We start from the raw sequence: 26,840 nt of genomic DNA on the forward strand, positions 1-26,840 counted from the left end.
TGTTCTGTCCTGACCACCCCCTGCATCAAAAGTTTCATCATTTTTACCAGAGAGATATCATAGCAGAGAGACTGTATAAACATAAAGGAGAGTTTTTTCATTTGCCAGAACCACTTAACTTGAATGGCCGTTTTATTGTATGCATTAAGGTAGAGCAGAGTGGAATCGAACTGATGCCCTCAGAGTTTCATCAAACATTATGTGGCTGCTAAAAATACAAATATCTGTTCACGATGAGGCTTTTGAAAAAGGGCACTGGAGCCATTTTTGTCTTAGAACTCGGTCAGGAACCTCTTCACTTTCCCTGTTCATTAACTTTGAAGGAACATCGTTGTTAGCCTATGCAAATGAGATCCAGCGTTCCCATGTCAACCGAGTGGAGATTTGGAGGAAGCCGTGGCAAGAAATAACTTCTCTCTTCAGGGTGGCTGCCTGTGCAGGTCTGAGTTTTCTCATGTGAAAGGGATCAAAGCAATCTTACTCAGCCCCTCTTAAGGAAGATAGATGTACGAATGTGGGAAATCAAATCTGCTTCAAAAGGGAACACCACTGGGAGCTTTGAGAGATGAGACAGCAGTGAGAGAATAGGAAACCAGTGTGAAATCGCTCCTGTTGTTGCACTGTATGAGAGGAGAACACAGCTGTCTCGTTCTGTCCACAGAGGCCTCGTGCAGGATGCCTCTTGTTTGGGTGTGTTTGGATGTATGTTTGCACAGAGTCGTGAGCGAGCGAGCAAGTAAACACATACTGTAAAATGTGTGTGAAACGGAAGACGGAAAAAGAGAAGGCTGTTATAAATGAAGAAGAGCTGAAAGAGTTCTGATTTTTGGCAAGCATGCTTTGATATGATAGTGTTGATGCTTGAGAAGCCCCCTCCCGTCCCTTTAGCATACGGCTATGAAAGCTGATTTTCGCAGCTTATCGCCTGCTCTGAGAATAAGCCTTGTGAGGAAGGTGTCACATCAAATAGCTCAGACAGATAGAAGCTAAAAAACCTTCAATTCCTTGTACTGACACCCCGCCTTCCTGTCGCTCAGAGTGGAGCCTGTGTGCTGATTTACATGTGATGCACAACAAGGCTGCACATACAATCTGTACGCACTGCTCTGCTGCTGATTTCCGATATGTCTGAATTGGTGCTTTTACTGTAAATCCTCTCTTTCTGTTTGATTCAGAAACATAATTAGCATGTGCTGCAGTCTGCTCTGACTGATTCTTCAGTGCTGATGGCTTGTGATTGTAGCAATACAAGGTTACGTCTGTGAAGTACGTTGTTTGTCTGTTTGTGACACGTTAGGCCTTTAAATACCACCTGAAATCAATTTCCTCTACAGTATGAGAAATATTCCCCCCACTCAGACGCACAAGGCACTCCCAGCTATTTCATGAGGAACACCAGGCTTTGGACTTACTCCCATGTAAACCCATCTGCAGCAATACACACAGAGTAAAAGCTCAAAGTGTTGTAGAATAGAGACAGATAAAATCAGCTGGGGATGTCAGTGGATTGGCCAAACAACACAACACTTTTAGTTCCGCGTGAAACAAAACATCAACATAGAGTTATTGTTTTAACCACTAGGGTGGCCCCCGACCACAAATTTGAGTAATCGTTAGTTTTAGCCATTAGCCTAACTAGTCATTGCACATATGTTCGTAATTTATACAAAAATAGTTTGATACAGGACTGATTAAGAATGCTATCAGTTACACTAACACTGTTCTACATTAACAGAGAAACACACAAGCCTCTAGAATATTCATTTTACAAGCACAGAGATGAAGCAAGCTACCTGTTAGCGACAATGCTAACGGCAAAAGAGCTAATGATTCTGACTGTGTTGGAACAACCAGCAGGGAGCCTAAACATTATTTAAAGCTACTGGAACATAGTTTCTACCCTGCTTCAGTTCTCTGAACCGTAACTGGGAGGTTGATTTTCGCTGATTCAGTTAGTTTTAGCCTAGAGCATAGCTGCTAGCTAACAAATGAACTAGTGAAGACATGAGGGGTCGTAGAACAGGTGCTTTATTCACTCTCTTTTCTGCTAAACTTGAACCTGTGCTTAGCTGTCCTTAACGGTAACTAAACCCATGGAAAGCAATTCTTTGAGACTCTTTTAATCAGATGGCTCAGCCGGTAACACAACAGATAGGTATAACAGATAAAAGGCTAGTTGCACAACCAGACTCTTTTTATAGAATTAAGTTTGGTTGATATCCGGGGCAGCACACCATTGTGTCATTACTAACCGTAACCACTCATTTTTTACATTTTTTTTGCCTAAACCTTACCAAACAGACTTTGTCTAACCATGGAAGAAAACGCTTAAATCATGCTAACATGTAGGACTATGTCCGTATGACATGTAACAGATGCTACCTCATGTGTCTGAATGAGATGCTGGAGTGTGACTGAGTTGATGACCTACAAATGTGCTTTAAAAGTTTGTATATGCTGGTTTAATATTTTCCATTTTTCATAAGTAGTTAAGGCTAGCAAAAAAGTACCTCAAACTTTAGAGAAGCTTCTCCACCACAACTCGACAGTAGCCTATAATCCATTACTCTGACTATATTAAAGCATGTTTAGTCATTTTACCATTAAAATAAAGTGCTCTGCTCTCAGTCCAGTGCTTATGTACAAGCCAGTCAAGCAAGCCAGTAAATATAGCTGATTTATGAGTTAGCAAGATATTTAATGTCACAACACTAATTTACTATGTGGATGCATGTATGTAGTAAGTAACATTACAAAAATGCTCAGGTGCAAAAGGTGCTCAGTCATGCTTTCTTTGGTGGCATAACATTAATTCCTTAACTGCCAGGGTAGAGATAAATGAGTCCTGCTTGCTCTGAATCCTTGAAGGAAAAGTTAGTAAATGCATCACTTTAATACAATCTCAAGCAAATTAGAATTTTACACGTCGGTAACCATGAGGTTTTGATACTGCCCAGCACAAGAGCTGATGTAAATTAAAGCAAAATTGTAAATCCATGTGTGGTAAATCAAAGTCTTCCTGCATTTTACACGTTTAAATCGATTGTGGAGTAATCCAGAAGTAGATGAATATGTTCAGGTTGATTCAGAAAATCTGATGGATTATGTTATTTACTGTAAGCAAAGTTGGATCACAATGTGTTCTTGGAAACGACTGACCCCCTGATAATGTTGTGAGTAGATGTCCCTGTGTTGGTCACAGCTGTGCATGCTGGAGGCCGGAGGGGTTGCTGAAATGTGAATGAAAAATCCTCTCTCCTTTTTTTTTTTTGTCCAGGTGGGCAGGCAATAAGGCTTGACAGAAGATGCGGCGGGGGTGGTGGCTCGTCAGATGGCTGGGGACAGGAATGGCAATCCTCTCTTTGCTAACCCACAGCTGGGGCCAGGACACAGAAGGTACGAGCTACCGGCACTGAGGCAAAAACCCTCAGGCTTCCTCTCCTTCAGTTAACTGTAGCTGCACTGCTAAGAGGAAACTTGTTATGTGGCAACTGCAGTGTCCCTCAGCATGCTGGAAAAGCCTTTATTGAACAGAATAACACTTTTGTTACTGATACTTCTATCTGATATTACTGATGTTACTGAAAAAGTTGCTGAATATTGTGCCAAACTGAGGTGTGAAATATTTTTACAAACTTTAGCTACATGGACTGGAAGAAAGTAATTTGAAAAGTTTAGAAAGTTCCAACTCAAAGTTCTTTTCTTGCAAAATATGGTCATACTTTTTGTATTTATTCCCACAGCATATATTCAAAAGGAATTTCCTTCTTGTCAAGATTAGTTGGTGGGATCGCTACTTTAAAAGTCATACATATGAATATTTACAGGCGGCACAGTGTTGCAGTGGTTAGCGCTGTCGCCTCACAGCTAGAAGGTTCCTAATTCAAATCATGGTTCGGCTGTAGTGGGCCTTTCTGTGTGGAGTTTGCATGTTCTCCCTCTCTCCATGTGTGGGTTATCTTTGAGTTCTCCGGCTTCCTCCCACAGTCCAAAGACATGCTCGTTAGGTTCATTGGTGACTCTAAAATTGCGTGAATGTGTGAATGTGAGCGTGAATGGTTGTATGTCTCTATGTGTCAGCCCTGTGATTGACTGGTGTACCCTCGCCCAATGACAGCTGGGATAGGCTCCAGCCCCCCGCCACCCTGAACAGGATAAGCTATATAGATAACAGAGGGATGGATGAATATTAAGGGTGCTTTTACACCTGAAGTCTGTTTGTTTGATCCAAATCAAAGACCATAATTGTTACAATGTTGCATTTTTCCTCAAGTTTGGTTTGTGTTCACATGGCAGCTTTTACTAGGGGACCAAAAGTTTTGATGCGCAGGGAAGCTGCTCTCTGATTGGTCAGAATTTCCACATGGGAAACTCCCTGAAGTAAACAGAGCGAGAGAGAGAGAGAGAACATTCTCCTCAATTAAATAGTTTGGTCAGCCCATATTTCTTGTCGCTCCCCAAAGTTTGTCCTCTACTTATCTTGGTGCCTGGCTGCATGGCTGTCTCTGCAAGTGTTAACAACCCAGTTTTTTGGTTTGCTTCCTGTATTAGGTCCTACTTTAAGGGTGCTTTCACACCTGACAGCTTTGGTCTGGACTTTCAGACTTTACTTTGAAAGTCTGGTTTGTTTGGACAGGTGAGAACACACACTGGAACTCTGTTTCCAAATGAACCACGGTCCGGTTTGATTCAGGTGTGAACATAAACGGACTTAAAGTAGGGCCTAATACAGGAGGCAAAACAAAAAAACGTGCATTCTGGGTTGTTAACAGGTGCTGATACTTGCTTAGGCAGCCAAGCAACAAGATGAGTAGAGGACAGACGTGGGGGAGCGATGAGGAAATAGAAAAATGAGCTGATCAAACAATTTCACAAATGCTTGTTGAAATGCAGAAGAACACGGAGGTGTTCAAACTATTCAGTGAAAAAACTACAGGAGAATGGATCTGTGGAACAATGTCAGTTAAAAGTGAAAAAAACAACAACACATTAAAGTCTGCAATCGTGTTGAGTGTGATTGAGGAGTGTGTTCTCTCTTTGTTTACTTCAGGGAGTTTTCCCACGTGGGAATTCTGACCAATCAGAGAGCAGTTTCCTCGCTGCTGCGTGAACAACAAACCAAACTTGAGGCAAAGTGCATCTCTTTAACATTTTGGTCTTTGATTTGGATCAAACAAACAGACTTTAGGTGTGAAAGCACCCTAAGTGCGATTATGTTCTCACCTAAATCGAACCGGATTGTGGTTCATCTGGAAACGGACCGAGTCCCGTCTTTTCTAGCAGACCATGGTCCCGTGGTTTGGTCTGCACCAGAGTTTAAATGCCTGTTCTCACCTGTCCAAACGAACCAGACTTTCAGAGTAAAGTAAGTCTGGACCAAAGCTGTCAGGTCTGAAAGCACCCTCACTGTTCATACACTCCTGCCAAACACTAAGCTGCGGCTAAGTGTCTAGCAGAAAATCAATGTTATTGCAAATGCTAGAATTGTGTTGTTCATGGATGGAAATTTTTTTTTCTCAATCATGGTGCCTTTATTGTTATTATAAATGATTGCTTCTGTTTCAGTCAGTACGTGTTCATAACAGTTTCATGTCATTCAAGAAGTAGGACCGCAGAGCCCTTGCTGTCAGATGAGCTGTCAACAGCATGCATAATACTGTGCAAATAAGTTTGCTTTCCCAGCATTCTCACTCTCCTCCCTTTCAGACTAAAATGTTTTTCAAAAAGACATTATTTAAAGAGAGGGTGTAAATCCAGCTTTCTTCCTACACAGTTCACAGATAGTGCTAAGAGGATTCTCCTTGTAGTTTCACGTGTAAGTTCCCACATTACAGAGGGAATCTTCGCGTTTATGGACTCGGCTCACCGACTTTGTAGCAGATGCCAGTTAAAAGTGAACTCCAGCTGCATGAGATTGGCAGGTCTTTAAAGATAGCACTGAGGGGAAGCTGCACATGCACAGAGACATGCTTCAAATCCCTCCAATGTGGCGATATTTCACATAATTCAGGTCAATTTTAAGATCCGCTTCCCTTCCGTTTCTTTTCATGTCTTTCCTGCTTCTCAGCCTTCCACGACGAGCTCAAACATGTAAGAGCAAATTTAGATAAGAGAATAATCGCTGCTTAATGTCTTTTGAATTAAGATTTTATTTCGGAAGGTTTACTGCATGATTTTGTGTGATATCATTTGATAGAGTAGTAAATCCCTCTCTAATGATTGACGGAGCCTTTGAAGGTGAACGAGTGCCTTGTGGTTTCCTTTTTGGATGTAGTTTCACTCTGAGGCGCATTAATATAAGAGTGTTGTTCTGTGGAGTAAAGATACCATTGACCTTAAACATAACAAGACCAGCGTTATGGGATATGTGTTTGTTATTTATTTTACAACATGCAATGTCCTTGGTAGACGAATATGTTAGCCGTTTAAAGAGTCTATTTCTTACAGTGTACAAAGAAGTGAATGTAACCTCCTGGTCTGAGAAGTGAAATGGATGAGTGCCTTAAACCTGCATACTGACCTTACTTCTCACTTGATTTATTACCTCCGTAAGTATATTTTCAATAAGGTTATGGTCTCAATTGCTAGTATCTAGTCTTCTTAAGAACAGCATGATGTTAATTTTGTGAATTATGGTCCAATTTAGAGTTAATACATGATAAAGTAGGGCATGCTTAAGTACGGGGCAACCTTGTGGATGACAAGTTGCTACCTAGGCGAGGAGATGGCCAAGACCAAAATACCAATTGCTGTAAACCGTTGCGTCTTCTAACCAATAGGTCATACTAGCTAAGTCCACTTCTGAGTGGGATATGTTATACCCCTTTCCCACCAAAATTACCGCGTTAACGCAGGTTTTTCAGACCTGCTAATAAATGCTGATTGTCTCTTTTCCCATTGCCAGTGGAGTATACTTACTTTTCTGCTGCATCACCGTCTGACGTCACAAACACGCCGGAAACAGGGTCAGTAAACAACCTCAGATCAGATCAGAAGAAGCTCTCTCACCCCGCTGCTTTGCTAATGTTGCTGCATCTTGCACGGAACAAAGAACAAATTCGCTGTTCAATGTTCTTCTGTATTTACGCGACAGCGGCCGGAACTTCAATGCACGTCATAACATCGTGCCGGAAAGGGGGCGGATATTAGCGTGTCGACCCGGGTTTTGTGTTCCCATCAATGCCGAGGCGATAATTACCCGGGTCTACTGCAGAGTCATTTGACCCGGGTCTGAATGCTGATTGTAGCCTTTCATACTAAGCAAGAAAGCCGGGTGTTAGCAGGTTTTTTGACCAGTGGGAAAGGGGCTTTAGGCAGCAAGTGAACCCTTTGTCCTCGAAGTAGATGTGTTTGGCAAGGGCTAAATTGTCATGGCTAAACAACTAGGTCAGAGCGTCTCCAAAACTGCAGCTCTTGTGGGTTGTTAACAGTCTGCAGTGGTCAGCACCTCCCAAGAGTGGTCCAAGGAAGTAAAACCGGTGGACAGGCAACATGTTCATGGGCGGCCAAGGCTCGTTGATGTGCTTGGGAAGCGAAGGCTGGCCCGTGTGGTCCGACCCAACAGAAGAGCTACTGTAGCTCAAATTGCTGAAAAAGTTGGTGTAGGGCTAATTTCTGACTCATTATAACAGACCTTGCATCAGCTCTGTTATGCAGGTGAAGAATACAATGGCTCCATTCTTCTTCCTCAATATGTAAATGCATTCTACATACATCTACGTACATCTAGTTTGCTTTGACAATTGCATCGTATAGGGAAATGTAATTGCTGCCTGTTGCCAGGCAACAAATATTTCGAAAAGCATACTAGTCCAAAGGCGTCCATTGTGGCTCAAGATCGTCACCCCGCTTTAGTTGCAATGAGCAGATACTTTAATAAATTACATATGTGTAAATAAATAGAGTGTATTTTTGTACTCATTCAAAGTGCACCTGCTTTCTTGTTCCTTATTAGCAAAACATTAAATGATGCAAAGATTCAGGCTTTAGAGGGACCCAGCACGATGCTTTTCAAATTACGGCACATGCTTTACCATTGAACATGATCGATGGATACTATGATTTCTGCACTGATGCGATCAAAACCTGTCCTGACATGTCCTGCGACCGCGTCATAAGGGTGCAAATGAGCTCTGATTGAATCAGAGTGTTCAGAGTGACCCACAGTGTCATAGTTGTAATGTGGGAGCAGAGGGGGAGACACAGGATTTCCTTTGGTTTGAAGGAGGAGACTGATGTGGATGCTGCTGCTGCCTCTCTTCACTATTCAGTGTCACCTGGAGGGGATTAACATGATTCGAATGGGGAATTTTCACCTCCCTCAACACCACATCTCTCATCTTCTCACTCATAAATCTCCCCGCTCGGCCCACCTCGAGGCGTCCTTGGCTTTTTGGCTCCGTCAACTTGTTTGCTGTCGGCCTATCGAGTGAAAACAGCAACCAGAAATGTTTGGATGTGGAGCGATGCATCCGGCAATTTCCAGCGGACGTCAAAGCGTCTTTAAAATCGTTATCCAATTAGCCGGGAGACGTTGTGAATCTCAGAGTACTAATTAATGGAAATGTACAAACTATTAGAAAATGGGCCTGACCTTGACAACATCAGGATTTCTTCAACTAATCAATTACTTGAATTAAAAGAAAAATGTGTCGGATTATTCGGCGCCATTGCCGCTTCTCGGGTGAATGCATTAATGGAAAGATCATCACGACATATTTATGAATACTACGGTCGATTGTTTTCAGGAATGACTGACTACTCATTAACAACGAAGAATTTAGAAAAGCAAAAGCTGAGATTCTCTGCGTCTTGCAAAACCATAATCAGCCTCTGTCTCTCTCTTTCTGTTTCCCAGTCGCCTCTTATATTCCCTCTGCATTCTGTCCCCTAACTCCTTTCCTTAACACCTTTCCTACTTTCATTTTCCATTAATAATCCTCCCTTCCATGTGCCATCCTTTCATGTTCCTCTGCTTAACTCACATCATCTGGCTGGCTGCATTAGCTGTACTGTAAGCTCAGGTTCTTGTCTTAACAGAGGTTCTTTTTGACAGAACATGTGCATGCAAACTGCTCGGTGTACCTCATGGATGATCCTCCATTGATCCTTGCGTGAGAGAAGACTAGTACGCCAAGCAGTTTACCCAATGATAATGAAAGGACAAACTTGAATCCAAAGCAGAGCGGACAGATGCACGCTGTCCATACCTCTAAATCCCTCCATCGCTGGATCCAGATGTCCAGCAAATGCACGCTTAGCTGTGTGTGCGGCGAGGTACGGATTAGCCGATATGCCTGCGAATGTTTCTGCCATGTGACATCGGCCTACCTCCCTCCCACTACTGCCTGCCGCCTCTCTCTATCCCACTCTTCCCATCTGCACACCCATTCTGACCCACAATTGTTTGTCTATTTTTGGGATTGTCTGATTAGAGGCCCAGATGTGCAGACTTTGTCTGGCTGCAGAAGCCTGTGGAGTGGAGGGGGAAGCAGCGGAGTGACATAGGGGGGAAGGGGTTTTAATCTGCCTGCCAGTGGGCTGTAATCAGGCTCTGGGCAGCACAAGAAAAGAGGGGCGCACTCTCTGTAACACCAGGGCCCCGTTCTGTACCAAGAGGCTCACGCCGGAGCTCAGTATGTGAGCGTGTGCGTGGTGAACTGTTCACCGCCAGTGTGATTGCAACCTTTGCCCTCCTGCCTGTGTGGTTAACCTCACAGAGAGACGAAGATGTGCAGCAACGCGGGAGAAGTCCCAGGAAGAGTAGGAGGGGAGAGCTTCAGCGAGGGATTAAACATCAGTGAAGTAATCCCCTTCTCTCTTCCATTATCAGCCGTTAATGATTTACATGATGCTGCAGGAATTCTTTTCCATCTCTACCCCTCCTCCCCCACCACTTTTCCTTTCTTCACTGCCTGTCTTCCGATTGCTTTCCATTTTCCTTCGACATATTCTACCCCGCTGGTGACCCTTAAAAAAAATGAGTACATACACACAATTATTTGAGATTTGAAGGGAAAGAAAAGGAGAGAGACGGAGGCAGCGATTGAATTCCTCTGCCAAACATAGATGTGCTGAAAGAAGAAGCACACAGCACCGTCTGTGTCCACATTGATTTAGCAGTTAAAGTCAGGGATGGGGAATGTTGACATGTAAGGAAGGAAGCTGCAAGACGTTTGATTGTTCAAGAAACACAACTGACTTATAGGTTTCCAAGTATTTCACTTTGAGTTGGGTTTCAGTTTTCCCAGACTCAGACTGCTGCAGTGGTTTTTAAAGGTTTTTGAAAGCGTCAGATGTGATGTCTCGGGGAGGTTTACTGCTATGACATCTAAGCTGAAACCAACCCTTCACCTTAGATTCAGATGTTTCGTTTATTGCTTTGCAAGTTTGAAATGTATATAGTTCCTGGAAAGAATGTGCAATAAACCCGCTGATATGTTCAGAGATGTGTTTATTCATATTTAAAATGATTTTTCTACCAAAACAAAACAAAACAAAACGACTACATTGGATTTGAATTTCAGTATATTAATCACTGAGTACAAAATACCTGCCGGTCAACATTAACAATCAGTGTTTGCAGGTGTAAATGATTCGTCCACCACGTGATAATGTTACAGTGAAATATATTTGAAAAATTACACATTAACAATTACCAATCGGCATAAATAAGGAGAAAAATGTGTCAGATATGCATCCTGATATGCAACTGAGATGTCAGTAGTGACCATAGACTGTATAAAAAGATGGACGACATGACAGCTCCCTAAAAGTGAAGCCAAACCCTCTCTATCGCCCCCTGCTGACTGGCTGCAGAATAGGTCATAAAGCCCGCCTCCTCCATGTTAACAGATGGGACATGAGTCAAACTATAAAATCAAAATACAGGCCAAATAAATATTTCTCAAACATGGTTTCTGTCATTATAGCTAGTAATTATCATGCTGATTTACGTCCAAGTGTTCATTTTTCTGACAAGTTTATTTTTAATGAGTTATTTGATGCTGTATAAAGGATGATTGACAGCTCTGATTGACAAGTACGGCTCCTGCAGCCGATCTGTTCCGGATTAGCAGTGTGCATAAAGTAGAGCTAAGGGTTAAGGGTTCTCCTATAGGTATGAAAGTGCAGTTCATTTATCCCATAAAGCAAGTCAGCAACACCATTTCAACGTTTGTGTTTCCTCCCTTGGGCTCTGATTTTCTCTTGAGAGCAAACTTCTCCACTAACAAAAGACTGGATATTAATTGCAGCCGAACTGAAGTCGAGTTAATTCTCCTGTAAAGAAGTTGGTTGTCATAGCAACAGTCAAACTCATCTGACCTCACATTTAATCACTATAGACAATACGTGGCTAAAATCACCTCTCAGAGCGGAGTTCACAGATGGGATGAATAATGTTTTCAATTTATAACCCACTCCCATATTGTTAAACACACAAAGCACTTCTTTGTTGAAGTTGACGCTGCCGACTATGGAGCAATGTAGGTCTGTTTTGATGGCTAGCCGACAATAAAGTCAATTCAGAACGGCCTGTTCTTCCAACAGATTTGCTTTTATGCGTTTTTAAATTGTTAGTTGAATGTGTTCCTTTTAACTTTTTGCAGTCTGTGATGGCTACGTCGGCTGTTTTGCACATCTGCATGCTGTCAAGGATGCTCTTCTCTTTCAGAAACTTTCTGTAAAAGGAGAAAAGAAAATCAAATTCCAAAATATGCAATGAATACCCTCTTTGTGACGCTTAAAATGGTTCACTGTTAAAAATCACAACAGAACTCAAAGTCTCTCTTTTTAAACAATTAAAACGCTTTGATTCTTTCGACATGGTCATTGTAGACCTTATAATAAACTAAAATTGACATCTCTAATACAGATTTATTATAACACACAATATAAAGTTTAAAGCAAAAAAAAAAAATCCTCTTATAAAACATTCAAAGGCCTTGAGACATGACAAAGCAATGACGAGAGCAGTACACTCAGAACAAGACGCCACCATGACTGTATGATGTGAACAGTACCACACAGCCTTGACAGCCGGCCCCTGAGGACAACTGGCCCCGGCCCCCTTTACTACAACACAGACGGCTCATCTGTGCTGACCTGCTGTCTGCCCAGGAGCAGCTTTTACCTGCCAATGTGTGTCACTGGACAGCTGCCCTTTGTCTATCTCACCGTCGTTTGCCAGGCCTGACTGGACCCGTCCCAGAATGCTTCTCTGCACCGCTGGACAAAGATCATGCTTTAAAAAAAAAAAAAAATCCTCAATCAATTCAACTGGGGAATTAAAACAGTGTCTCTGTTTGCAGTGTGTCCGCTCATCCCTGTCCTGGGCCTCCTGCCACCCTTGGGGATTAGTCACAACTCTAACCTTGAAGTTTTTCAAGTAGCTGCTGGTCAAAGCTGAGGTCACAGACACTCATCGCTCAGGTGATTTTTAGACCATTTCTGAGACATTTTCTTAAAGGAGCAGTTCTCCCCTGGGAAAAGTCACCGTCAGTCAAAGCTGGTGTTCTCTGTAAGGGATAGAAGCAAGAATATTTGAAATTAGCTGTGGAGAAACTTGTGCAAACAGCTCGTGGTTTCGCCCATTTTACATTCCTACAACACCCAGCGTGCATTGCGCCCCTCCCTCTGAAAGGAACGGCCCAGCGAGAGACGCTGGAGTGAAATACTACAAATTTCCAGTCAAGGACATTGATCTCTGCAGAGCGGTACAGAATCCAAAATACGACGAGAATATACCGGTGGATCGTCTAAAAAATCTTCAGGTCTGCAGTCTACATTTCAAACCTGACGATTTTGAACGACACATGACATCGGAGGCGGGTGTCCTCGATTGCTGACGTGTAGTTTAACGAGCTCCCTGGCCTCCGCCAGATGACGCGTTTTATGTAGTCTGGCGGAGGTTTTCCTGGGCCCACTGGAGAAGCGGATAGCGTCCTCCAAAGTCACAGAGCCAAATTGCATTATTTTCTACCATAATGGCATTAGCTCCACATAATAGAATGATAGGACTGAGGTTGAAAATCGGCGAACTGGCCCTTTAACATGAAATAAGGCTGATATTTTTATGGAAGGGCAGCAGCATGTGTGATTGCATATGGACATAAAATGTGAAAAGTTTTATGATACGGGGACCCACAAGTTGAGTTTCAACTTCATCTAAATAAGGCAAAACTTCCCTCTACATCGCCTCTGCCCTATCCCAAATAATCTTTCTATCGCTGCCTCTCCTCTATCTTTGAATTTTTTAATGAGTTGCTCTACACATCCAGAGAGGGCAGAGGTGTTTCCCTGCAGTTTTTGAAATGATTGCATTCCTTAGTTATCTAAATAAGCTGCGTCTGATCCTTTTGTAGCTTTGTTGTAAAGGTGTGCAGGATTGATTGAGACAGTGCAGCCTCCTGGACCACATTTCTTGTTAGGGATATTTGTCCTTTAAAGTCTTTTTTATTCAGAGGTCCAGGGGAGCAGCAGTTTGATTTATTGGTTGCTGAAAAGGTGGTTTTGCAGATGAAGCCACAGGAAAGCGCAGGCTATTGAATCGAGTGGCAGGTAAAAATGCCTTTTGAAACTAAATGTCAGTGAGCAGAATTCATCTCGCCTCTGCCTTGTTGCTCTGGTAATGTAGCAGTCGATGAGCTGCCTTGTAGAGACTTGAATTGCTTGGGAGGTTTTGTGCATCTCAGACCATCCTGTTTGAAAAAAAACAACAACAACAAAGGACTTTTATAGAAGAAAAACATATACAGTACATTGGCGGTGCGCATATAGGAATAGGTATACCAACTGTGCACTCCCCTTCACCTTCTAGTTGACTCTGAGATAATGATATCCACTGGGTATGCTAAACTATAATCTCAGCACTGTTGAACATTGTGTGAGTCATTGTGACTATTTAAGGTACAGAATATTAGCAGTTAAACTAATGTTCCCAAGTGTTAAGAAGGGAACATGATAACAGCAGACGTCATTGTTTTACCTTCATCATCCAATAAAAAAGGTGCAGCAATTTATCCTATTGTAACTTCATGATTCTGCTAGAGAAAAAAAAGTCTTCCAAACTGATTGAAGCTTTTTGCATCCATTGTTTTCCACCTGACTCCTCAGTGACACCAGCAGTAATCATTCTGTAATTGAAGTTTCACGGCTTCATGTGAACATTGTTAGGTTGATTAGTGAGAAGACCTCTGGGTGAGCGCAAATTACCTCAATGTCCACATTAGAAGTTGCTGATTGTCTTCGGATTAGGCCTCTGAAGTATACAGTGCCCTGATTACATGCTCGTTCCCTTTGTTATGATTTCCCTCTCTTTTAAATTCCTCTCCCAGTGTGACACCGGCGTCGCAACATGCCAACAAACCAAAGTTAGTCTGCGAGGCTCCTGCTGTGCGAGATAAAAATAAGTTTAATCAAATTAACTGCTTTGAAGTTGTTTCCTTGGAGGTGCAAATTATAAAATATGATCTTCAAACAATGAGCAATCTACTAAGACATCTTAACTAGACTTAATTATTTCGGCTTTACTTTTGTCTCTTTAACCACTTGGCTTGTGAATGTGCTGAATGCCTCAGGTAATCTTTTTCATATTGGCTTGTTCTGTTAATTATTAGCATAGTAATAGAAAGGATCACTGGAGCATGTATGACCATAAAAGGGCCATTAACCAAATAGGCTATGCCATGCATAGCTTCTGATTATGGTGACAATTATTCAGACAAAAATGTCGAGAATCATTAAAAATCTGTTTAAAATGTATTTACGTTTTTTTACTGTGTTACTGAACTGCTTTGCAGGTAACAAATAATTGAATGGGGGCTACATATGAGTGTGTACAGTCTGGGAAAGTCTAGCTAGCCTGCACATTGGAGCCCAAAGAAGGGAAAAGGTGTGCCCAGAGGTTAATAACTCTATGCCCCACAAGGTTAGCCAAAAAAAAGGTTAAACTCAAAGGCCAATGCTTCAGGAGGTCCTTAAAAAAAACAGAAACTAACAGATGTCAGGAAAATGAAATGTCCAGGAATAGACGCCTTCCTCTGATGTTTCTCCTCTTGATCTGCCAACCAGGATAACATCAGGCTGCTAAGCTAGCTAACAGCTATCGAGCTAAATGTCCTTACTTTACCTGTGACACTAGCTAGCTAAATGCTCAATGACAAAAGGTTGTTGTGCTTTTAGCAAGTCACATTTCACTGTTACCATTACTAAACAAAAACACTTCGATATACTATCCTGTGTGTGTCCTGTCCTAACTGATGTTATAAACTCCTGTCACTCACTGTTAGCTTGACCAGTGCTTGATATAATATAATACTACTGCACAACAAAACCTTAAACCAGGGAATATACATTACAATTGCAGTCTTTAGAGATATAACAAATATTTGCCAAGAATAAGCCAATGTTTTTCTCACAGTCAAAGAGACATTGGAGATTGCACAAGGCAACTAGCTATAGCCTATAGCACCAGACTGATTTACTCTGCTCCATTGTCTGTTTCATTTTACATCAGTGGTCCATTCAGCTTGTCCTACAGCTGTCTGTGATATAACCTATACATTAGACAATACACTCGGGCTTGACCTTGTTTAGAACGATCATTTCAAACAATTTACACCCCCAACCCTGTTAGCAAATATCGCTATGTTACTATGCTAGCAGTGTTTAGCAACCCAGCAGACTGTATCATATTGATGTACTGACCTTTGACTCCTACACTTAAGACACATTAAGTCGAAAAAGAGTGGAATATTTATTTCATGCACTGGTGTATGATTTTCCAACACTAGCGTCTTATGTTCTTATGGTATTGATTTTTTATCAAGACCAAAGCCTGCAGCCAGTGACACAATACCTCAAGCATTCCCAGCCCTTTCACAAAGCATCCATATAATATTTTCCCCAAGACGTGAAGTGGATAAAAGGCAGATTTTTCCTTTCATAAACCCGGCAACTGAAGAAAATCACGCCTGTTTGTTGACTTGTTGAAGCGAGCTCACAATTTCCTCATGTTTTCATAGAACAACATTAAAAGCTTGCCTCTCCTGCCGTTTGAAACTGCACCCATCTTTGTGCTGCACCAAATTATCTCTGGTTTTCCAACCAAGGATGTAGCTTTGTAGGATTGGTCATGGTTTTCCAGATAAGTGGATTAATCTATTAGTACTTTTCCACTTACGGTATGTATGCTTACTGTACACGTGTGTTGGGACGTAGGTTTCATCCTGCGGTTATTATCTTGAGTGCTAGAGGAGGGTGTGCACAGCAGATTAGATGGAAAATTGTTGCACCTTTTTGAAGGAACCAAAAAAGACATGGGGTTTTAGTGAATTGTTGCTTCAAGAAGGCTTTTTATGGAAGGGAAGCTTAATGCAGAAGGTCAGTAGGAAATATCACCTGCTGCTAAAAGGTGTAAAATCCATCAAGAGGTTTGGATCATTTCAGTTGTAAGTAGAATTAAGTAGAATTTGTCCATGTGTTTGTATTCACATGTATATGAGCGAAACTTCCTCAGTGCAACATGTGTGAGTGCCGTAGAAGTGTTAGCGCTGCAAATGGAGACACTATTCTTAATCTCCGCTTGATTCTGCCTTTTGTCTTCAAAGCAAACTCTTCACATCTTCCTCTCCCGCTGCCACAGCTACCACTTAAAGCTACACACACACGCATACATGCACCCGCCTGAACACACATACCCAAAACGAACAAAGCAGACTGTCTGTGATCTCTTAAAAAGCATTCAAAATGAGTGCAAGTAACTTTTGTTCCACACACTCAAACTTGCACGCATGTGCACACCCTCTCTACTTCACACAGAGCAGTTTCTCTCTGAGCAGATTTGCATACTTATTTTGATGTCTTTTTTTTGTTGTTTATGTCTCCAATTGCGAGGTGTGACCCACTTGCTCTGTTCGTTCGTCACTACTGAAGGAAACCCTCAACCTGCTGTTTCTATGGCAGCGGATGGGTACAGGTTGTCTAATTGCTATATTATCAAAGGAGCCTTAAAAACGAAGAGTTAGTACACGTTTGAGGAATTAAAAGTGCAAGATGAGTATGTGTTAATAATTAGTCCTCAAGGATTTAAGAGCGAAACGGGAGGTCGTGTGTGCTGATTTTCACTTACTCTGTCAAATATTAAAAGGGTCATATCTTTTGAATGGATATTCTCATATTTTGATGGGTTTCACATTTTTGGGTGTTTATTGTTCACAGTTGAAAAAGTGAAAACTGCATAATTCTGTGTTTTTCCAGAATTACACATTTAAAAAGGTCGCCTCTGAAATGGGCCGTTCAGAACAGCTGCAGGTTTCTACGTAGAACCTTGCTTCCGCTGAAATCGACCAATCGTCATTCACCGTCATTCACCTCAGGATGCCTTCTTGCACGAGCTTGTAGGCAAGTCGTCAAGATTTCAACTTAACATTCTGATACCTCCTGGTGATTCTGGCTCGTATATGTAAGGCCGAATAACCGATCCTAGAGCAGCCATGTTTTCTACAACTTTGGAGTGACAGTGCAGTGCGGCCACTGTATGCGGTCACTCCAAGTACTGTCAGCCAATCGTGGCTAAGGTCTTACCTTTGAATGGCAAAACGACTTGTTCGTTCCAGGAGGAAGGAGAGGCTCCGAAAAATAATTACATTAAATATTTATAACATTTTTAAAACGAAACAAACTTTACCAACGTGATTCAAAAACACATTAGAATAATAGAAAACTGATTGCATAGCAAAAATATGTCCCCTTTAACCACGAGGCACCCCATTTTTATTGCCATTTAATTGCTTATAGTGTGTATCTGCACTCTAGTCATAATGAAATATGCAGTGACATCACATCCTCTGGTTTTTACCTCTGATTAATCTGCACTTTAAAGCACCACATTAGTAAAGGCTCAGGGGCTTTAATATTTAATAGGTATCCACTGTTTGGCACCTGGCAACAGGTGTGTAGTTACACAACTGAAGCAACAGAAGGAAGGTGTGTAACCTTATAGTGCTGACTGTCGACGTGGTGTCAGTGACCATGTGTCTTCTTTTCTCTGCCCATCTCTGGTTACATGTAAGCAGACACCACCTGACAGCAAGCTGCGTGGGATTCAGTATCTTACAGGGCGGAGGCAGAGAGATGAGAGAGACAGATAGAAGAAGGTGCAGAAGACTTGAGTTCCTGTGCTCTTTGATGATGTTTTTCCTTTTCTGAAACACACTGAACCACTTAATTTAAGGAGAAAAAGTGTTTTGAAATTGATTCATATTTGAAATGCATCCCACCAACTCTCTAGATGAATGATATGAGCCGGCAGCTACTGGAAGCAAGAAGAGATCTGCCGGCTATGTTTGTTCAAACTGTTTAGCTTCCTGACATACACCAGCTCTCTGGTGAAGTGTAATCTCGCTGAACTGCCTCTTTTTTTCCCCCCTATGTTCTAAAATCTGCTCTTTTTCTAAATGATCTTCTTTTCTCCTGTCCTAACATCTGAGCTGTTCCTCAACCGACTGTTTCATGCTTTTCTTTTCTTCCATGCTTCTGCTCTGCTTCCCTCTGGCTCCACTAACCTTTGACCCCTTCAGACTGGCAGTACGAGGGTAAGAGGGAAAAATTCATTCTCTTTTTTTCCTTTTGTTTTATTACATCCCTATATTCCCTTTCCTCTGCCTCTATCCGGCTCTCTTCCCGTCTCTTCCCCGCTGCAAGACATTTAATCCCGAATCCTTTCCTCACATCAGCTGCAGGGCTCGCTTCCTTGCAGCGTCTATCCCTCTTCACTACGCCTCCTCTCCTCCCGTCTCCTCCTCTCCACCCACCCGGCTGCCCCATCTGCCGCTGTCTGTCAGGCTGCCATTACCTGTGTCCCGTGTGCTCGTACCATCCAGCTGCTGTGACCTCCATCTGTGAAGCTGCTTCTCTTCAGTGCTCTGCTCGTGATGTTGCCACATGCTTTGACCACCCTGCTTGTCTGGTGTCAGTGTCGTAGTGTTGATTCCTGTTGATGTTGTGCAGTAGCAGCCATTGATGCCACCTGCTATGAAAAAAGATGTGTCACCATGACAGCTTATGGCAAGACAGGAAGACACCGACTCAACATTGTGAGCTTTATTTACTCTGACCAACGACATATTTAGAATGTCAGCGACTGTATGTCACATCTTTTGTCCCAGAATCGCTCTCCTAGTATACTCACACAATAGTTTATGTACTTTTTACACCATAAAATCCCCATAAGTATGAATTTAGAAGCCTTAGCAGCCCCCTGTAACCAATACATTACTATTTACATCATAATTAAATGCTGCTTACAGCACGCTCTGATGATTTATTGCTCGCCGTAAGTGGAACTTTCCTGCTGAAGGTGTTGCTAGTGTTATATAGTTACAGTAAAATTATAGGCTCTTTGGTCTAGTGTTTCCAAATCAAGGGCTTTTGTCCAAGTGGGTCATAAAATACATCTTAGGAGGGAAGGTTATAAATTGGGTAAAAAATGGCAGAGCTCAAATGTCTGCTTCAACAATGTCAGTTAAATTTTGGAACCTCTCTGTAATCTTTGCCTTTTATGGTGAAATATTGGTTTCACCTCTTGAGGCCTTAAACAGGCTTGTAGATAAAATTAAAATGTGACAGTTAAAGGTCCAAAATCATTGAGGTGGAATTGCTGATACTCAGGCTGTGACGGTAACCGCATGACCGCTATACCGCGGTTATGTGACGCCAACCGCACCAAATTACCCTCACCACTACATTTTTATTTTTAAATACCATAGACCCAGTGATGTTGCTGGGTACGTGTCCAGAAGGGGTGGGAATCGCAGGGTAACTCACGATACGATATGCGATACATGGCACACGATAACGATAACATTAAGATACAGAGATAATCGATATATTGCAAGTCATATAATGATACATCGCGATATCTGATTAATTGAAGAATACAAAATGCCCCTAAAAAGGTAGATTGAATGTATTATTCACTGCAGTTGAGTGTCAGTTTTGTAGATTTTGACACAATTTGAGATAAACTATGATGTGGTGACTTACAGGGAGATCTGTTTAGAGCGCTGAGTCTCACCAGGCGTGACGACGATATATTGCGATAACGATATTTTGTCCCACCCCTAGCGTCCAGTGACTCTGGCACATTAAAATCTAAAGGGACGCAGTAAACTCACTGTCTATACATGCCAGGGAAGCACCTCATCTTTCCCATACAGAGCGATACATTATAAACAACAAACTCATTTTCAAAATCACAGTCATCAGCCAACGAAACCTGTTTGTCAGACCACAGCTGTTTCTACCCTCTGAGAATGTAATCGGCGCAGCAGGCCCGTGTGCAGTCTCGCGACATGCTAGTTTAGCCGCTACAACAACAACTCGCCCGTCACCATGGATTTAATTTCAACAAATAAGGATACAAACTTAATAAATACATAATAAACTCACAGCTCATGCTGCATTCACTCATGTCGCTTATGTTTTACTGTCTGGGGGACGCGCTGTAGTGAAAAAACTCAAAACATACGGGTCGACGGTTAACCAGAAAAATTTCAGTACCGTCACAGACCGAGTTGAAACCTCTGACATCTGAAATTTGACAACAGGCCTTGAGTAGACACAGTCACGGGCCAGAAAGGTTGGAAAACACTTGTTTATCTATAACAAAGCATTTCATTTTACAAGTTTAGATAGTTTGCTTTGTTTAAATGCAAAATGTTAGTCTAAAAAAATAGGTGTCAAACAAATGTAGGAAAGAAAAAGTACAATATTTTCCACAAACAGAGAAAAAGTCTAGGAACATTCATTGAAATTGCTCAAGTAATGCCTAAGAGAGTAAGTAAAAGAAATCTCTTACTTCCCACAATGCTCTACATGAAAACAGTTTAGCTTCAATGCTAAATATTTTTACCATCCTGCAGTCGTATTCATAAGCTGCCATGAACCACAAAATACTTATGAGATTGCAAAGTAAAGCTTTTAAACAGCAAACAGACACTGAGCGTCTTTAATGTTCTTTATCTCTTTGCAGAGTGTAAGCTGTCTCGGCCGGGCCCCCCAGCAACCATCGTGACCATCGATGAGGAGAGCCCCAACGGTACGTACCCACCAGTCGCCTTCCTACGCTCCTCACTTATTCTGGCTCCACTTCACTCCGTGTTCCTGCACGGTGAATGCCTCTGCACTCATCTGGAGTGGATTCCACTGTTGGGATTGCTTCTGTACTACAGTGAAAGTTGGTAAAGCAATACATATTAATACTTCCCCTGTTGGGAATGAGCAGCGCGGTGTAACAGTCACTCAGCTGCTCTGGGGGCAGGTTGCTGATAGGAGATGTTTTGTCAGATATACCAGGTTGTCATTTAGAGAATATATTGAATTAAAGATAAATAAATTCTTGTTGTTCTTGGTGTGTATATCTGAGTGCTCTCCCAGAGGTGTGTGTGTGTGTGAATGCAGATGGTGTTTGGCATACAGACGTGACACGAGGCTCCATTAATGAGTAGTGTGCTCCCTGCACAGGTTGTCTTTACTGTTGTATACGTCTGCTACTACTGCAGCACAGGAATCCCTGATGCAAAGAGCAGACAAGCAGCGCTCGAGTGTGTCAGGTGAAACAAGTCTACTCCTCCTTTTCTCCTCCCACTTCATCATTTTCTGGTCTCTCCATCACCTGCACCCACTTCTTCGCTCTCTCCAGGTCTTCTCTCTTTTCTTAAGACGAGTTTTGAGCATTTGCCAATTTGCCATCTGCGGTTTTGTTGATGACTCTGTTTTCTTAAGCAAATGTGTGTGTGCTTTTGACAGGGAGTGCTGACTGCTGCTTAGGTATATATGCATGTTCATTGTTAGCGTGAGAAATGCATTTCCTAAATGGAGCAGGTGTGTGTTTGTCTCCCTCAGTTCTCCCTGCAGATATTAGTTCTGCAGGTTAATAGAGTTTAATGAGCAGCTCTTGCTGCAGATAGAATCCAGAGCTTGTTTATGCAGTCAGAATATTCACAGATGCTCCACTTCCCTTCTATATGTGTTCCCCGCAGTGCTTTGTGGGTAGAGAGAGAGTGAGGGGGACATTGTGTCCGTGCACGTATGCATCCACCTTATGTGCATATTTGTTTCCCCCGAGAGTACGATTGGGTGGCTCTGTGTCAAATGAGACGGCCATTCGTCAATGCAATAGCCTCCAATTCAGGCTGCCACACTGCCTCACACACTCCTTCCTCTCTCTGGATTGTGCGTATGTGTATTTGTGTGCATCTGCGATCCGGGGCTTTGATCGATTGCCGGGGGAATGAGCGGGATGGAGGTATAAGCCCGCCCCACATGTGCCGCCGCTCTGTGTGTGAGGGATTTGCGCTAATCTTCCTCATAAAGCACTCATTTACCTGGGATATGGGTCTCTTCTGGCTCCCCCGTCCTTTTATTTATCTCGTCTTGATGAAACGGCCCACAGCCCGTGCTCCCCATAATGGAATGTAAAACAGGCAACCCGCCGTTATTGACCAAAGCAATTATCCTTCCAAATGTGTTTCATCTCGTCTCTTCTGTCACACTGAAACAATGCAAATGGCACACAACACGATTACATCTTTTTTTTTTAAGCGTTCGCCTTTATATGCATTCATGTTTGCAAACGGGGGAGGCAGACGGCGTAATCGCTCGTTTGTTTTGGGAGGTCAGAGAAGATAGACAAACAAATAAATGTATAATCGCGTTTCCCCTGGCACCTCGGGAGAACAAATTCAACATCAATCAGGATAGGCAAAAAGAGCGTACCTGTGGGAGAGGTGTGCTGCTCGGAAACATGACAACATTTGCAACTGTCAAGGGACTATATTTTCATTCATTTATTGTTTAGAGTGGATTTTTTATTCCAGCATTCTTTTTATTCGTCCTGTTGCGTTTTATTCGAGGAGGTCTCACTACAGATAAGCGTCGAGTCACCAGCGGATAACCTCCCAGTTGCACAAATGAAGCGTAACATGTTTAATTTATCCAACTGCTGCTTCTGCAGACCCTCTGACAGGTGCCAGACGCAGCACAGAAGGTCTCACTCACACGCCGGCTGGATGTCTATTGTGAAGACGAAGCTAGTTTTCTATAGGCTCATGAGCTAAATCCGAAAGCATTTAATCAGATTGGAGTGATTTCTATCTCACAGGAGAGGAGCGGGCTGAATATGAGGAGGGAGGGAGGGAGGGGTGTATTTCCTCATTGACAGAAAGCTTCCCACAACAGCGCTGGGAAATCAGTGTGTCCATAAATGAGGATGCCGCTTCCCCGCTTTTATCTTGTCTCCTGCAAATTCATGATTTGTATCAACCGTTGCCTGGAGCGTGCGCGGGATCCTCTCAGTCTGCATATCGAGCAACAGCTTATAGGAAATCTGAAACGAGCGCCGCTGAAGGGCTTTATTAAAAAGAAGTCAGCGTGGCAGTCATTCATGTGCTGCATCCGCCGAGGTGGATCCTCTCCAGACGCTGATAGATCGCTGCATCTTGGCTGACATCCACTTGAATGAGGCAATCAAAGTGAAAATCCTCCGTAGGCTGATGATGCAAGTAATCTCGTCAGTCACTAAAATGCATGCTTGACCTTAAACATTAGCCCTCCTGGATACGCTGGATGTTCAATACGAGAGGTTTTATGGGTAATCAAACCGATTCGATACCACACAATGCTGCAAGCTCTGTGAGGGTTACTGGTTATTCACCTTCTCATTAGCGTAGCCAATTTAGTCTCCTCAGATCACCCTGATAGATTTTTTCCGTCCATTTGGGAATTAAATTGATTTATAAAACAGTTTTTTCTTGCCAATAAAGTCCATTCTAAGTACTCTGCCTGGGCAACGCTCCAGCTTCAACTTATATTCTGCGACATACATAGACTTGCTTTTATTGTTATGACAAGCCCTCGGATTGATTCATTATAAGCCCCACATTAAGGGACTCTGCAGAAGAGAGATGATAAAAACTCGCTGTTAGATGTCTGACCTGTTGAAATACGCGGCTCAGAAAGGGTCAGCTCGAGTTCCTCTCCACATTTTATGATTTGAAAGTTATTTAGCTCCAGTTTCATTTCACTTTGTGAGCGCTTCATAATCTCATTGTCATGTCTACAATGGCTTCATGAATATAAAGAAATAAAACTCTTAATTTGAATAAGCTTCTGATCAAAACTCTCCAACACAAAGGATTTCACACTCTCCCATCACTGAATGCCCTTTTGTCGTTGGCAGGCTCGTTCCGATCATCCGCGTGAAGCAAAGTACACTCTTTTGGAACAAAACGACATCCCGGTGTCACCTCTCCCTCTTCGTACTTATTTCTGAACTTGCACCAAAGTCAACAAACACAAAAGCCTGACAGAAAAGGAAGTGACAACTGCAGTGACGTGCGAACGGAGGCGAACAAAGCGAGCCACATAAAACTTTTCAGCTGCTTTCTCTGGTCTATTCTCAACCCCTTGATTTCGTCGTCTCGCTGATGCGCTGCCTCTAAACTCTGTTGCTTCTGTTTTAAGACCCACGACAACTAGCCAGAGAGCAGCCTTGACACGGCATTAAAAGATTTGGCAGAGCTGAAATGATGGCAAACACAGAAAAAGAGTGCGGCTGCCTAATACCACGGAGTCTGTTTAAAGGTCTCTCATCTCATCCAGGATGACGAGCGCTCAAAGACTGTCGCTGGCTTTCCTCAGGAAAATACCAGGACCCGCGTCTCCTGGTTTGTCTGCAGGATTCGGAGGACTCTACAAAGTGTGAAATGTGTGAGCAGGTTTAAACAATTAATGAGATGAGCCAGCCGACGTGAGTGTTTTTCTCAGCCACCATGGACTCATTAGTGTCTCTCCTTAAAGTTAATTCAATCCCTCACACTGTTTCTCTCCACGGAGCTTGTCATTAGTTTGACCATTCTCACTGCGCCTCCATTCCTTTACATTAACATGAAAGTCTTTCCCTTTCTTTATGTCTACTTACTTGCTTTCCCCCCCTATACTTCCAGACTTCACATAAAGCATGTTAAAGGAGCTGGAAACAGCCTGTTCATACGCACACTAGGACACATGATTCAGTTTTATGCACCGGCTGAGGCTCCTAACGTTTAATACTGTGACAAATTGTCTCGTAGATCTAAAGTTGGTGGACACATTTTAAGAACAAATGCGCCGGATAGAAATTAAATTAGAAGTTTAAATTAGGGTCAGTCGTTGGAATTAAAACTTCTCGTCAGACCTTCCCGAGAAGTCCACAAGTTTAAATCCATTAGCTACCCTTAGATACCCCCTGAGAGTGCAGCAACTGCGCCTTTATGATGAATCTTCAAACACCTTTAGTCCCGCATTCCGCTGGTTTCAAACAATAGAAGTTGTCAGCCGGGCGGCAAATTGATGTATGTGGCTCTCGGCGTCGCCGTGTACAAAAAGCAAGGCCGTAATTTGTAACTCTTTTGCCGAGCGGGATAAAGAAAGTCTTGATCCCTGCCTGAGCAGAGGAACGAGGCATGTTGCCCCATTGTTTGCCACAAGTGAACCGAGTCGACAAACTGTTGGACGACAAGCTGCCTTTGAGAAGATTAATTTCCTGGAATGACTCTATAAGGAAAAGTCACTTACATCTAGTTTAATCACTTTTGGCACAATTATGACCATTTAAACCTCAGCTCTTCAACACAGTCCATCCTGTCACAACAAATTAATTATGCTACATTACAGCCTTGGTTGGTGCATTTCAATATCAAATCATGAGTAAAATAACAGCCTATGCTGAGCTATTTAATTAAGAATGTCTCATAATTAACAATGAGATAATTGCAGCTCTGTCTCAAGCATGATTTTTCTTATATAAATATGCCAGTGTTACTATTATATTAATAACTGCATTCACATTTAACTGGTCCGCACAAGGAGACTATTGTTGTGTTTTCTGACTGTTCATAATAAAGAAATATCTGCATTTTACTCCACTGCTACTGTACACTTTATTGCCATGGTTCTCAACTGGTGGGTCGGGACCCAAAAGTGGGTCGCGGAGCTGTTTTCTGTGGGTCGTGGATGTGTTCATGCTGTGGCAAAAAGTGGATGCTGCGCTTTTATTTTGAAGGATCCAGGTTTCCTTTGAGGTGCGTGCAGTAGTAGTGTAGTAGTGTACTGATTGGGTAATCCCTGCTACAGTTACATTCTTGAAACTCGATGAGCCCTTCAGTGGTTGCATTTATGCTGCAGTTTTTCGCATATTTCTGTAGAGAAAATATTTGACCCTGATGCACTGTTTACTATTACACTGGTTTGTTTTGCGAAGCTGACATACTGCGATGTTTCGTTCCATCTCAGGTCCAAATTGCACCATTTTTTATTAAATAAATTCAAGTGGTTGAAAAATTGGGTCTCGATTTGTCATTAAGAAGGTGGTGGTGGGTCCTGAGGCGAGACCAGTTGAGAACCACTGCTTTATTGGATACGTCAGTGATATGGGTAATGGGATTTCGTTTTCAACACCGCAATAAATGCCCTGTGTTCAGTGAAGGCCTGGATGATGAAGCCCAAACCTATTAGCTGTTTTTGGTCAGTACACCATGCTTCAATTAGAGCATCCAGTTTAACTGTAAGTTTAGAAACTGACAAGGGAGGAGCTGAGAAACTGTGAGGAAAAGACCAAAAGTAAAACTGTTCAGATGACTTTAATGACCTCGAACACAAACCGAGGCATCTGATCGGAATGAAGGAATTATTCCGACTCCGTTGCTGCCACAGTATGATAGTTAGATTTGAGGATAGTCTGTAGCTATGGAGGCAAAACAGACCCTTGGAACAAAATGGGTTTGCATACATTTTAAGCT

The 26,840-nt window shown here is 42.5% G+C and overlaps 1 protein-coding gene across 1 annotated transcript in view; it reads left to right on the forward strand.

Annotated features, from left to right (window-relative positions):
• The first annotated feature begins 3,305 nt into the window (after nt 1-3,305).
• LOC138588276 (protocadherin-15-like) overlaps nt 3,306-26,840 on the forward strand; it is a 170,563-nt gene continuing 147,028 nt past the window's right edge. Inside the window, exons 1-3 of the mRNA XM_069658288.1 lie at nt 3,306-3,396; nt 18,582-18,596; nt 21,035-21,100. Coding sequence (XP_069514389.1) covers nt 3,306-3,396; nt 18,582-18,596; nt 21,035-21,100 — 172 coding nt within the window. The remainder of the gene's footprint in view (nt 3,397-18,581; nt 18,597-21,034; nt 21,101-26,840) is intronic.

Source organism: Semicossyphus pulcher, unplaced genomic scaffold (assembly GCF_022749685.1).
Source record: "Semicossyphus pulcher isolate SPU_LCO1_2020_fin unplaced genomic scaffold, fSemPul1.0.p SCAF_12, whole genome shotgun sequence".
NCBI classification, from domain to species: domain Eukaryota; kingdom Metazoa; phylum Chordata; class Actinopteri; order Labriformes; family Labridae; genus Semicossyphus; species Semicossyphus pulcher.